Source organism: Anser brachyrhynchus, assembly GCF_964034855.1.
Source record: "Anser brachyrhynchus genome assembly, chromosome: 15".
NCBI classification, from domain to species: Eukaryota; Metazoa; Chordata; class Aves; order Anseriformes; family Anatidae; genus Anser; species Anser brachyrhynchus.
Window position 1 is genome coordinate 7,094,762 of NC_137733.1, and position 14,684 is coordinate 7,109,445.

The window sequence follows — 14,684 nt, forward strand, 5'->3', positions numbered from 1 at the left end:
AAACAGACCATTCGTATGGCCATTGAAGTACATGAAATGTTATCTTGAAGAGACTGCTACAATATCTCACTACAAAAAGATCTAAAAAGAATGCCTGCTGAAGAAGCAGTATAGTAACTGAAAAATAATAAAAGAAAACACTAAAAAAAGTAGGATCAAGTATTACCTTCATCTTAACATTAAGATTTATTCTCAGCTTAAATGTATTCAAAAGTAAAAATAATTAAAAAAACCACTGCTTTCTTAAAACAAAACATGATGGAGCACAAATGATATGGTGTTTAATCTGCATTAACACTTGTTCCTAAGGGCTAAACCAGTTTAACACAACTCAAGTTTAGATCTTCTGTACATTTTACTATCTTTTATCTATTATACATGGATAATCTGCACCCATTTATTCCAGTTAACTTCATAGGGGAACACTCTTCCCAGCCTGAGAGTACAGTCTATGGTAGGCTCAAAGTATGTTGTTGGGGTTTCACTCAGTTTGGGATTGTTTATTTGTTCTTCCATAACTGGCTTAGAGAAGAGAGACACCAGGGATGGCTTTTTCATGTGGAATCGTCTGATGCAACCAAGAGCTTCAAGACCCTGCAGAAAAATTCACACATTTTAGCTTGAACAGTTGCAAAAACAAACTAAACGACCCACCCGCCCCCTCAAATGCTGTTCTACATTTAGTGTCCCCAGAAACATTAGGCAATTTGTACCGAGTAGTTTCACTTCCAGCCCACAGGAGGACACGGGGATGGCTAAGTCTACTGAACACCAAAGAAAGTTCAGGTAGCTGGATATACCCTCATTTGTCATTTTGCTCATCAGCTACTATATCTCTTGAGTATAAAAGCCTTTCAGCACAGCAGTTGATGTCTGGATACTAAGAACACACTTTCAATGACAGCTCTCAGAGTTACACATTGGAGCTGGTATAAATGTACCAGGATTCTGAGTCAGCTCTTGTTAATGGGTAGGCATTTGCTCCCACAGCAACACCCAACAAGGCGGTCTGTGTGCTGTATGTGCTGACAACACCTGCTGCATATTCAGGGATCTTATGCAGGGAAGCATTTGGATCTACTAGCGCTTGGTATAATACTACAGATAGAATATATATATATGTGTGTATAGAATATATATAGCTCTGTATATGGTTTCAAAACCAGTTCTCACCAGATTTATTAGTAATGAAGCTAGATTCAAAGTTCTCCAGTCTGTAAAAAACACACGTAACTCTTTGATTTTAATTCAAGTTGCCTAGGAATTTGTGTTACTCTCCCACACGTGCAATGCCTGACCAATGTGCACTGCACACTTAAACCTGTTCGCGGCTGCTCTGCCTGTCTCCTGATCCCAACTAATTGCCAACAGAAATTTTGCCGTGGCACAGGACATAGGGGCATGCCGTGCTGGATGGAACACCTACAAGGCAGGATGGTTAGTCAGTGCACGATCGGTAGTGTACACAACTTGCATTGTTACCAAAATGTCTTTGGACATGCCACATGTGTGACATACGTACACTTGAATATTCATTTCTATTGTTAAACAGGGGAAGTCATGCTTATGGAAGCAACTACAATATTACTGCTATACTTAAGATTTTGAACCATCTTAGAAAAAAATCAAGGTTTCAATTGCAAAGCAGCAGTGGTGGTGATCCCATGTCTAGATGTGGAAAAAAAAGGAAACAAATTTTCTCGCCATGTATTGTTTTACAATTAAGGATGTATGCCATCAAACAGGCTTATAAAACAGGTCTTATTTACAGTAGTTTTTAAACACATTTCTTCAGAAAGCTAAAATTGTTACATCAGTAACACAGTAAATCCAAGGACAGGTAAAGCAGGCTTCTTTCTATTCTCACTGTGAGCAGTAAATTCCTCTGGCTTTGGTTAGCTTGCACTAATGGGAGAAGAATGTTTTTCATGGTTCATTCACAGTTGTCACCCATTTTGCTGGGACTTCAAGTGAAGTAGGTGCTGACTCTTACTGCAGAAGCCTCACCGGACTGAGGTTCACACAGCTGATGGTTCACATACCTGCAGTATCTCCAAGACGGCAACAGGCTGCAGTACCCCCATATAATGCTGCAGCAGCAGGTCTTCCGTTATGCCTGGTTTCGTCATGATGTGATAGAGCACAGCTTCCATCATTCCCTTACATACAGGTTTATTTAGATTCCCATCCACAATCCTCCACGGTCTCCCAATGAAGCAGACATTCTCACAGGCCCTGCAAAAGACAGTTCAAGTTCAGCTCTGCCAGCTGCTACTTTGAATGCAAACTGCTGGCTGCATCATGATGCCTCTTCCATCGCCCTATACTGGCAGCCAAGGCAGAATGCTTGCAGGTTTATCTTTGTCTAGTGATTGTGTGCAATTGTAACCAACCCTGTCCTTAGTTCTTACTAGGTTTTCCCAAAAATAATTAGCTAGATTTCCCATCATCATAATTTCTATGTAACAGTGACCGGCCCCAAAGTGAACACGGTCTCACCAGCGCTGCTTACATGGGGACAGTCACTTCCCTAGTCCTGTTAGGGAACAGTCTACACTATTTCTGATACAAGCCAGGATGCTGTTGGCCTTCTTGGCCTCCTGGGCACACTGCTGACTCATTCAGCTGGAGGTCGACCAGCAGCCCCAACTCCTTTTCTGCTGGGCAGCTTTCCAGCCACTCTTCCCCCAACCTGTACCCACTGCATGGGGTTGTTGTGACCCAAGCTCAGGACCCAGCACATCACTGATGATCAGCAAAGTTTTGTTTCACTTGTTTGTTTGCATTATTTCTATTATCCTCCAAAAGTTGCCAAAGACTTGCTTTGATCTGCAACATACAGCAATGATACTCAGACAGGAAACCGAATCGCTCATTTTTAGCATTTTGGATGCAAAGGCTGGACCCTGCATTGTAATTCACACTTTGCATATTGCGGAGTTTCCACGTGGCCAGGAAAGGCATAGAGAAGCTGAGACTCACCGACACTGGACTTGTGAATTAAAATTCCTGTTTTTCCTCTGATACTAGAGAGCACACATATGAACACATCAGCAACATTAACAAGAACAATGGAGGAAAACATGGGGCTCATCTAGTGCTCTCGATCCATCAGAACATAAAGCTAAGGTCTCCAAAGCATTTGCTTTCAGAAGTTATTTTAGTAATGATAACTATTCAGCTATTCTGCAGACATCTCTGTTACTCACCTGTCCTTAGCTGCCTGGGATAAATCTGTCATAGAACTGTCTGAAAAGAAAACAAACATGTAGTTTTTAAATTAATTAGCCCAAACTTTATCTGGTAGAAGGAAAGTAAAAGGCAGCTAAGCTGTAAAAGGCAATGGCTTATGCTAGAAAATAACAGAATCAAACTAAGTGGTGTTGTTCTCTGTTGCATGGGGAGTACCACGATTCCACTCTGCCTTTACCTGCCTGCAGCACAGCCCTTCTTCCACACATGTTCTCACAACCACATCTGTCTGCTCCAGCCACACTTTTCGTGGTTTTATTCCAAAATCATAGAAAGAAGTTTTATCACTAGAACTCTTATTACACGGCTGAACAACAGACAATTCTATGTACTGAAAGAACAAAGTTTCACCCTATGCTGGGTCTCAGCTTGCAAGTGCTCACATGGGTTTGGGTTTGTTTAATTTTATGCTGCTGCTGGTCATACTGAAGTTGATCAGCCGTCTGAGTAACTGTAGACTTAGGACTTGAGAATGTAAACTCAGGATTTCAGCATGGTTTACTTTCAAAATGAAGGTTGTCACTGCAACTTCCATGATCCATTATGGCATGGGTTTTAATTACATAATTACTTAATGTACATACTTCTACCACACCCAGAGGCTAACAGCTTTGGCATAAGCACATGTAAAGCCTTCAGCTGTGCTTCATCAGTAAGGCCGGTAAGAGCTCTGCACTTGATAACAGCTACAATTTTACCCCTCCTATGTTACAAACAGTAGAAGAAGTTAAATCCAAAATATTATTTTAGCAGTTCTTAACATGAAACTATTAAAGTCTTATGCTACTTAGACAGCCCAGAGTCTATTTCTTGCAGGAAAGTCCCTATTAAACAATAGTCAACTCCCAGACCCTATGGCTCAATCTGCACTGATTCATATGGCAGGCTGCAACTGTAAATGCAGGGTAAGGGCAGATTTTGGCAAAATGCCACAAAGACAGTTAGCTTGTGATTCAATCTGAAATGAGAGCTGATAGAAACAAAACCAAAAGACACCCCCCCGCTCCCCCCATCAACCTACTCAATGTAAATCCTGGCAAGGACTACTAGCTATTAAAAAAAAAAACTGGAAATAAAAAGGACAGGAAAATGGAGTCAGACTGGGTCACAAAAGAGGCTATTAATCTTTTCACTGGCATGTCCTGCGTTCTGGTGAATGGTTTAATGACTTCGCAGCTTTCAGTCACAGGTATTCTAGTTAAAGGTACACCATAGTGCTGTGTTTTCTAGATTTAAAAATGTCTAGCCTTTGGAGTGAAGCCAGAGATGAGAAACTTCAGATCCAAATATGTCTTTGGAGAACATTAAGACATTGACTGTCCCATTCTACTCTGTGCTGGTGCGGCCTCACCTTGAGTACTGTGTGCAGTTCTGGGCACCACAGTACAAAAAGGATGTAAAACTGTTGGAGAGTGTCCAGAGGAGGGCTACAGAGATGGTGAAGGGCCCAGAGGGGAAGACATATGAGGAGCGGCTGAGGTCACTGGGCCTGTTCAGCCTGGAAAAGAGGAGGCTGAGGGGAGACCTCATCGCTGTCTACAGCTTCCTCACGAGGGGGAACGGAGGGGCAGGTGCCGATCTATTCTCTTTTATGACCAGCGATAGGACCTGAGGGAATTGTCTCAAGCTGTGACAGGAGAGGTTCAGGCGGGATATCAGGAAGAGGCTCTTTACTGAGAGGGTGGTCGCACACTGGAACAGGCTCCCCAGGGAAGTGGTCACTGCACCAAGCCGGTTGGAGTTTAAGAAGTGTTTGGACTGTGCACTTAGTCACATGGTCTGAATTTTTGGGTAGACCTGTGTGGTGCCAGGAGTTGGACTCGATGATCCTTACGGGTCCCTTCCAACTCGGGATATTCTATGATTCTAAGAAAATGGGTTTCTAAGGAAAGCACATTTCTGGACTAGGCATGAACATTCCAGGCACAGGCACTGAAAATAATCTTTCATGTATCTGAAGCCTCTAATACATTCCAGATCAACTAGTGCAGTGCCACTTCGTGAGAAACAAAAACTTCCCTTGGTGGGTATGGCTTCATAAAGGATCAAGTGTTTGCTTATAAAATGGAGCTACCTGTTTGGGATCAGATGACAACGAGCTAGCCTCTATTTCTTGGATGTAGAACACTCCTACATACCTTTTAAGACCTCTGGGTTCTCCTGTAAGTGGGAAACATCATCACACTGCTCTTTGACTGAGTGCTCAAGGCTAGGCGTAAGCTTGTTGTGGTCAGTGCTGAAATCATCATTTTCTACTTCTGGCTCTTTGTCCTCAGAACAAGGTTTATCTTGACCCTTGTATGCATCCACATTCACAGTGTCTGGAGTACACAATGGGTGTTCAGCTGTATGTTCTGATTGTCCCCCCAGGGAGCCTGATTCTCCATCCATGATCAAAGGGTTCTTCATGGTAATAGGATCAGTAACATCTGCATCAAAGTTACTTGCATTCGCACTTTTCAAACCACTCTGTGAATCCTGGCAGAGTTGGTTACCATCTTGAAGGACATAATTTTCAGTCTTGCATCTCTTTCTTGGGGGTTCTTCATCACAGAGATTTTTTGAGTCTGTTTCCAGCTGTTCCTCCTCTTGTGAACATTCCTCTCCCTTCTTTGGTCCTGACAGCAGGCAATCCTGTTGTACATCTGAGAGAGTGGTGTCTGCACCTTGCTGACCAGAATCATCTGGTTTATTCATCAGACATACTGAATGTAATAGCCATGGCTTGGCAAATATAATTGCAACCAGTCGTACAGTATAGCCTCCTACTTCTAAAACCTGCTGCATTTCAATGAGGTCCTATGGAAAAAAAAAAGAAAGAAAAAAGATCTCAGGAGCTTACAATGGAAAAAAAGGCATTATAACTAAGTATCATGGAATTGTCATATTTAAGTAGCAGCTAAGAGGGAGAGCTTAGTAGGATATTCAATTTCCTGTCCTGTTGCGCTTAAGTTGAAAAGATGTTGTGTACCTTAAACTTCTTTGAAATTGCAACCCAAGACATTTTCATTCAGCTTAAATTAAGTTAAACTGTAACTGGGAAAGAGTACTTTGCTTCCAGAGGTGAATGCTGACACCTCTAAGTTTCTGAAAAAGTTAATTTCTGTCTTTGAATAACTGCTGCTTTAGATTTTGGCCTTACTAACTATGAGGCAAGATTGCTATCATGCTATTGGTATGTTATCTCCTGTCTAATATGAATAGCTTTGTTCAATTTATATTGCTTCATACCATCTGGAAGACTGTTCTGTTCAAGGGGAATTCTAGGCATGCAGACATTAATGTATGGAAAACAGCTGGCTGTTAAACCACCTGAATGTACTGCTGCAAGTTCCTGGTGCGAGCAGGTTCCACCTCTTCATAGCTGCAGAAGCGTTTGCCCAGGTCAGCTTTGCAAATCCCGAAGTGGGAAGTGGCTTCTATTGCATTACGGATCTCCAGAACAGCAGCTGTGTCCCTGGGATTATAGCCATAGCATTCTGTACACTCACGAAGAAACTGATCAACATCGTACTTTTCTTCTTGGACTTTTATCAGCCTAGTAAAAGTTTCAGGAAGGCAGGAGACTCCCACAGCTGTGTTATCAAGCACAGAAGAAATTGCAAAGCAAATAAAAAACAAGTGTATAAGCTGTGATGTATTGTTATTACACAGCGCACTACGGAAAGATAAATATTCTGAGACAGACAGATTAGAGGTGTTCTAGACAATTCCAGTTAAAAACAGAGCTCAGCTTTCCATGTTCGTTACCGCAGCTTCCTTTTTCCTTTCTGCCTTACATATTTGTGTCTGAAAAGGCCTGTAGCAGTACAGCAAGCTGGTTTGAAAGGGCCTACTCTCTTAGCAAAGGGAAGTATCACTGGAAGACAGTGTAGACTTTCTGGTATTCTCTAACACTGGGCCACCTTACCTTAATTAATTAGTTAACTAAGTTAACTAGTTAATTAAGTTAACCTCATTAATTAGTTAGCCCAGCTCTCCAGCCTGTCCAGGTCTCTATCACACTGAAAAATCTGTGGCAGCTGATCTGTGGCAGAAAGCTATTGGCCAAACGTGGCATAAACTGCAAGTTCACAATGTTTTAGTACAACCAGTATAACAAGCACCTCTGTGTTTGGGGACAGGTCTGTCACTGCACCAAAACTCACCCCCCACTGTACTAAGTATTCAGAAGCTAAGCAGCATAAAACCTTTTTTCAGTTCCGGATGATTAGGTGGCAGTTTTGGCAGCCCTCTTATCTGCTCCCTGCCCTTTTATCTGCAGGTTTCCTTTACATCATGCACTGACAGACACTTACATGACACAGCTGCACTTCTTTGACAGCCAAGGAAAAACAAGAACTGTAATGAGCTGTTAGCTGAGCAGACCTGCAGGGCATGTGTGGTAGCAGAGATATGAGAAATAATTCTATTTTACCTCTATCACAATAACAATAGGAATGGGCAGGGACAGCACTAGCCCTTCCCACTAAGAGCTAAACAGCTAAAGGCTTTCCTGGATACATTTGCATTACAGCAGAAAGGAAGATCCTCAGGAAGGAAGAGTGCCGATAAATTGCAAATATTCAAGCTGTAAATATTATCAACAAGTTTAATTACTGTAGCTAAAAGGCCAGAGATTGAACACCACTATTTCAGTCACTTGCAAGAGACAAGTAAAAGTGAATTTCCATTCAAGGAGCTCTGAAAGATTTTTTTTTCCTCTTTACAGAAAAGAAATCCTGGGTGTAAGATAGCATAGTACTTTAAGTTATTGTGGGGACTGAAAAATTTAAAGAAAAAATGGAGCAGAGGACAAACTTCCTATTTGGATGAACAATTTCATGCAATATGAAGCGCAGCCAAGGACTTGTCACCAACCACCAAAAGGTGCCTTTATAAGTCGACCACTTGTTTGTATTCAGTCAGGAAAGAAAGCATTACAAGGCAAACTGCATGTCTAATGTAAAAAGAACATTCCTATTAGGAGGCTTTGTTCAACTCAGAAAACACATGAGCTGAGGATTTATCTATCCTGCTCCAGCCCACATCTGTGAACAAACCTGGAGAGGTGAGTCTTCCTGGAACTGGTGTACACCGCAGCTTAACCTTCACCTGGCAGGAATTGACCACGATATTGTCACTGGGACTCAGATTGCGCATACTGACGATTCCAGGGGCATAGTAGCCTCTCATCAGTAAGTAATTGGTATGAGATGCTTGACGAGCTTTTACTTCTATTCTCCGTTTGCCTCCAGAGCTGTCATCTAAGTCATCCTCCTCCTCTTCCTCCTCCTCAAGTCCTTCTTTTCCCAAGCTACAGCAAACAGAGACATTTTGTTTGTTTGTTGCCTCCCTCCGCCAAAAAAAAAAAAAGAAATTGACTCATTACAATGAGTACAGCAAGAACGCATGCTATTCTGCATTCCAGTAGTTAGTCATGAACAGCTGCGGGTATGTCCATAACAGGCTTACTTGAAGTGCTGAGAACAAACAACCGTAGAAAACAAAATCCGGTGAAGGTCCACAGTGAAGTATATACTCTCTTTTTGCGAACATCTGAAATGAACCCCGAACATCTCAGCTTACAGTGCTGAACCTCTTTGGCTGAACAGAAGCTTCATCATGAGAGAACACCTCTCAGAGCACAAAGGCTGAAACCGTAAGTGTCTCAGACAGGACAGACATGAGGCATGTCTGCCTCATAGGGTAGGGTTTATTTTTAAAAGGAGAAAAGCATTACAGACCAAACACCTCAGTTACTTAAAAAAAAAAGAAAAAACAAAAACAAACAAGAAAACTGTAGACAACCTCTAAGTAAAGAAAGAATAGTTGTAACAGCAGCCATTCTAGATTTCCCAGGAACAAATTTAGTCAAGTCAACACTTACTTTCCAGGACAAGAAAGAGCCATTCTGGATAAAGGTGAAGCAGACAAGGCTCTGGACAACTGATCTAACCCTGAAGTTATCTCTCTTTTAAGCAGATTATGCCAGAGACAACTTAACCTATGTTCCTTCTACTCTTTTCTGAGATGGCTTAGACCTGAAGTACCTTCTCTTAAAACATATTAAAACCAAAAAAGAAAACATCATTTTGAAAAAAACTAGCGTGAGCATATCAAAACTGGTTGGAAAACTGAACTCAGGTGCCTCTACTCACAACTAGGACTTCTCCAGAGTTCAGTGTTGTATGCATTTCTGCTAATGACCTGGGTGATAACATAGCTTACTAAATTCGCAGGGGATCACCAAACTGGAGTGGCTACAAGTATGTGAGAGGACTGGATTCGTTTTCAGAATGTTTCCATTGGAAAAATAGTCTGGAAAAGAACAGGATGCAATTTCATATGGACAAATGCACTTACTATTTATATTACAGTACTATACACCTGTATCCGCACTGCGGGGAAACAACTAATGATGTGAAGGAAAACAATCTTGTTATAGCGAACCACAAGCTGGACATCAATTACCACGCTTTTTTTTTTTTTTTTCTTTTTGGCAAGAATATAGCCATTAATCATGTTGGGGTATATAAGCAGGTGTATCACCTATATAATTCGATAAAATTGTCACAGACCTGCCAGCAAGACCATGGCATTTGTTTCTTGACATCACAGTTCAGTTTAGAGGAAAATAATACGGAAGACACAGATCTGGATAATACACCAAAAACACTACCAAAGGAACTAAGGCTGCTCATTTTAAAGAGCAGCAGATTTTGGGAGGAGGACTATGATAACAAATATTCAAAAAGCTGCTCTAAAGAGAAAGGGAACAAACTATTTCCCGTGTACACTGGCAACGTAACAGGAAGCAACAGGTTGCATGCAGCAAGAAATTTTAGTTGTACTCTAACAGAACACATGACTATTGCAAGACTGCCAAGAGAGAGTTTCAATTTCAATGCTATTCAATTGCTGCAGGTTTAAAAAATAAAAATTAAAGAACAGAAAATACACAGAACAAATATTGTGGAGCCAGGTGTCACTGACAAAGAAATCCTAATAAATCTTTGTTAAGTCCTTGAAATGGGAAGGTACAGTGTTGAGATAGCCAACTTCATTCAAGTTACTCCCAAACCTTATTTACTAATAAAAATATCAGTATTTACCTTTTTATCACTTCATTTTCTACCATAGTGCTGTCCACCACAACTATCTGCTCTGGGATCCTCACATTCACAGATACAAGTCCCAGGGAGAATAGGGAAAGCATTGCCACACAGTGACCACCTGGTCCATCCATAGGAAATGTAATCATGCCTTCTGATGCTTTGCTTTCTTGATCTTTAAACGAGAAGTTATCTGGCTGGTCTGATTTTTCTGTGTCCTTGAGCTTCTCGAAGAACTGAAAGGACTCTGTACAGATTGTACTAGGAAACCGCCATGTAAAAACTCTGGACAAACAAACAAACAAACAAGAAAACCAATCGGCAAACCATAAATCTTTTGTAGTCTGTTCTTACAGTGTATAGATTTCAAACCAATAGTACATAGAGCAGCCAAACAGTTAAAGTTCCATGCTAGAGCTGATGACCAAGTATCCTCTACGTCTGCTTTCACAGTCCCTTTACTAGGTCCAGAACAGCAGGTATTTGTACACCATGTAAAAGGTCAGGTACTATACAGCAAATATAAAGCAACGATCTCATCTCCTGCTTGAGCATTGAATGCATTTATAGCTAACTGCTCTTCCCCGCCCCCCGACATCCAGGGTACAGTACAGCACAAAATAATTAGAGACGAAAAATCTTTTCACCACATCTAGAACTTTGGTGCTACCTCTCCTCTCCTCTGCGTATGTCTTTCTGTAAAGGCTCTTCAGCAAACTTGGCTCTATTCCCTGTATGGTCCCAATTGCTAACTGAATGAAGGGCTAACATACATAGATGGTATCTTCATCTCTTGAGTTTCAGCTGTGATGGCCGGGTTTCTTTTTTACTCTAGGTACTTCATGTGTATTCTCTCCTCCATGCCAAGCATACCAGACTGGATTCTTTTTATTTGCTCATGCATATACAGTGACACCCACCTGTAATAACTCTGAGAGAGCTGATATGACATGGGTACAAAAGGCAAAGCCCGGCTTTTCTTTGGACCCAGTGTATGGTTTACTCGACGGCGATTGACCAGGCTTCTCTTCTGACACTCTAGGAAAGCCTTCACAAGAATGTCATCCCGGTACTCCCGGTACAAACGAAATGTCTGCAAAAAACACCAACATAAAAGACAGTTTTAGCTCTGAACCCACTGTTAGGCTCATCTACTGGAGGTTTATATTAACTAAATGAACGTTGAGCTACAAGCCAGAATGTAAATGACATATATAAATTCACTTAACTACACTATTTGTTTCTTTTATTGGCTTCCAGGCTTTCCACAGTAAATGCCAATTAAATTAACTAAATACCGGAGAACACTTGAAATTGAAAACGGGATCAGTCTCCTACTAGAATTTAATATGTAAAGCACATTCATTTGCACTGTGCCTGGATAGATTATTCCCATCATTTTACCAGGCAGACATGCTTCCACGAACTTTACTTTTTAGGCCCCATTCTTGCCTGTTGATATTTAACTCCTTTGGAACTTCTAACTTTATTTTTTTGAAGTGTTTCACTGATAGATGATACATTTTTGTAATCTCCAACACTGAAGGAGAGGTTGACCAACACCAGTGGCAGCTGGATACTAGGACTGCCTTTGTGGTATCTCCTCCAGAGCATAATTTCAACTGCTCAAGCAGGCACTAAATCATGATACAGTTTGACCCACTGGAATTGATATAGAGTTCATTTCCTATGATTTTCAGGGATTGCTCCAACCTTACATCTTGCAATCTCATCCTCAGCAGAAAAGCAACATATAGAAAAGCTGCCTGGCAAACATAATTTCTCAAAAGCAGAACAGAGTAATCCCCAAAGAATGGATACAAATCTAAGTTTCAGGGTGTCTTGTCTCCCATTTGAAAAGACATTATGACAAGGTAAGGAAAAGCTCTTTAGGACTGTATGACCAGTAAGGATTGGTCTAGATTTTGTACCTGGAACGACTGGCAAGATTTCATCTGGTTATCTGAGAGTGCCAAAGTGCTCTGAATAAGATTCTGTAGCACTAAAAAATGAATATCGTAGACACTGAAAAAAAAAAAAAAAAGAAGTGTTTATTCATGATGATGATTTTTGAGCAGGAGGTACCAAACTACTGAATTAGCACAAAAATAGGCCAACTCAATCACTTGCTGCTTTGAATATAGATTTCTAAAGGTATGAGATCACTTCAGCTGAGGATCATTAATGTAAAGGAGCCTGTTACATTTCCTTGACCCTCCACCCTGAATTTCTGGATCAGTCCAGATAACATGACATAAAACAAAGTTCTTTTTGATAACATCTCCTCCTCTTAAGGTACAGCACCCATATGGAAAACATAAATGTCATTATAATGGTAAGAGACCACCAGAATGACAGATTATTGTCTTAGTTGAGAATATTCATACAGGAAAGCCTGTCTTATTTTAGATTCCAGAGAACTCCTTGCCAGTAAACAAAACTTCTGCTTCTACCTCTACCCATCCCTTAAGACTCCTCTGGATGCTTATAGGCTAACACAGAAAGGTGCTTCCCAAGTACAAAAGCCTTCTGCCAAAAGCCACTTTCCAAAAAATATCTCTGCATTTTCTGCCAACACGAGACCTGGGCTCATCTGACAGTCCTGCCCTATCTTTTATCTGCACATGAGCCATAATAAAATAGATTTTCTTAGAGCAACCGAGGCTTCCCAACACAGTCTTCAAGTCAAGCATTTGCTTTGTGTTCTGCAATTTCCAGACATCTCTTTTGTATTTCTTCACAAGTCAAGAGGTCAGATTTGTAGAACATTGCAAAGCATTTCAGGAATGATCTTACTACTTCCTAAATTCTGGTGAGGGCAGTAAGTGGTAAAAATTTCTTTTGAGTGGCAAAGGAGATTTAAAAACCTGGAGATAAAAATAATCACAAAAATGCTGAAAATTCAGTTTTCCCAATGGAGAAATTTTGAGAAGGTCATTGCTGCTGTCATTTTATTCATCAAATCCACGATCCATGTCAGAGATAACTGCAGGCTTTTAAGTGTATTCTTATACTAAGCTTTGTATTGAAAAAAACCAAACCAAAACAAAAGAAAACAAAACAAACCCATACTGAATTAGAAGACTATATACACGACTTTCACACATGTGAGGGCTGACATGACCTTGGAGTCCCAATGGAAAAAAATGGTGTTGGTGTTACTCACCTACTGAGACTATCCTCTTTTGTGTTTTGGTTTGTATCTTCTCCAATTGCCAAAACTCGAAATCTAGTTAAGTGAAGGAAAAACGCTGTGACAAAATTATCATGCCTTATACTGAATCTGTGCCATACCGAGATCTTGATTTCATATCAACTGTGAAATGCAGAGGTTGATCACAGCAACTGCTAATAACCTAAGTACTAAAACAGTGCAGGGGTGCTCTCTGCTCCAGCAGCCCTCAGTATAACCATCAGATAAAACACATGCATGGGAGCTAGTACAGAATTGTACAGATTTGGTATTTTACTGAGTTCTCAGACTTTCAGTTGCCATCCACGGCATTTCTGTAACATACAGCTTTTCCCAAAGTTAAAAAAAAAAAAAAAAGTAACAAAGGTGCTAAATTTTTTATCATAAAATTGTTGAGACCCATATTTTCAAACTCATCTCCAAGTAATATTTATCAACAAAGAGCCTGGGGAATGCTATACTATGCTAAGTGCTCTTCGGTATCACCAGTTTTAGACAGCAGCATTGAAATGATTTAGCTAAGTAACCAGCAACAAATTATGATACAAAATGAAGCCAGTTAATCTGGAAAATGGTAAAGGAAAGTCTTATATTTCATCCAAAATATCACACCTGAATACCTACATCGCTAATAACAAAGCTGAGGATTTAACCGTTTATGAAAATTTGACACTGGAATTTCTGGTTTTATTATTTAGCAAAATGGAAATGATTTAAAATAAGCATGCTTGCACAAATAACTGAAAATTAGTTATATATTTGTATTTAGGAGTTATGGATTTGAAAGAAACATTGCTTGTTGTATGTATTGAAAATTCTTTTGATACCAAGAATACAAGTAGCAGAGGGTATGAACCATGCATAGCAGAGAACAGGTATGCTCTGAATGGCCCCCCTCTCCCACTATCTGCCCAAGTACGGAGTCAAAATCACCATTATTAAAATACCTGGAAAAGAGTTCCTGCAAAGTATCAGGAATCTCAAGGTTGGGATTCCCCAGTGTTGAACTGAATTTCACTTTCAGTCTTTCCACAAACTGCTTAAACTCTGTTGCACAAACCTTTAAAAACCAAGAGAAAGAAATTTTGGTTGGTAACATTTCTGAAGAGTTGGAAAAGACCGTTTACTTTTAAAGTGTTGATGGA

General features: G+C 40.5%; 1 protein-coding gene across 5 annotated transcripts in view; it reads right to left on the reverse strand.

Annotated features, from left to right (window-relative positions):
* Positions 1-162: 162 nt before the first annotated feature.
* Positions 163-14,684, reverse strand: part of GTF3C1 (general transcription factor IIIC subunit 1) — a 47,430-nt gene continuing 32,908 nt past the window's right edge. For 3 of the 5 annotated variants that reach the window (XM_080557254.1, XM_080557253.1, XM_080557257.1), the window contains 11 exons: positions 14,487-14,599; positions 13,513-13,575; positions 12,278-12,371; positions 11,267-11,439; positions 10,347-10,631; positions 8,295-8,587; positions 6,565-6,827; positions 5,391-6,051; positions 3,210-3,249; positions 2,043-2,235; positions 163-594 (listed from right to left, as the gene is read on the reverse strand). In XM_080557254.1, the coding sequence (XP_080413380.1) occupies positions 373-594; positions 2,043-2,235; positions 3,210-3,249; positions 5,391-6,051; positions 6,565-6,827; positions 8,295-8,587; positions 10,347-10,631; positions 11,267-11,439; positions 12,278-12,371; positions 13,513-13,575; positions 14,487-14,599 (2,400 nt within the window). In that variant the 3' untranslated portion in view covers positions 163-372. The remainder of the gene's footprint in view (positions 595-2,042; positions 2,236-3,209; positions 3,250-5,390; positions 6,052-6,564; positions 6,828-8,294; positions 8,588-10,346; positions 10,632-11,266; positions 11,440-12,277; positions 12,372-13,512; positions 13,576-14,486; positions 14,600-14,684) is intronic. The other 2 variants (XM_080557256.1, XM_080557255.1) reach the window with 1 other exon arrangement.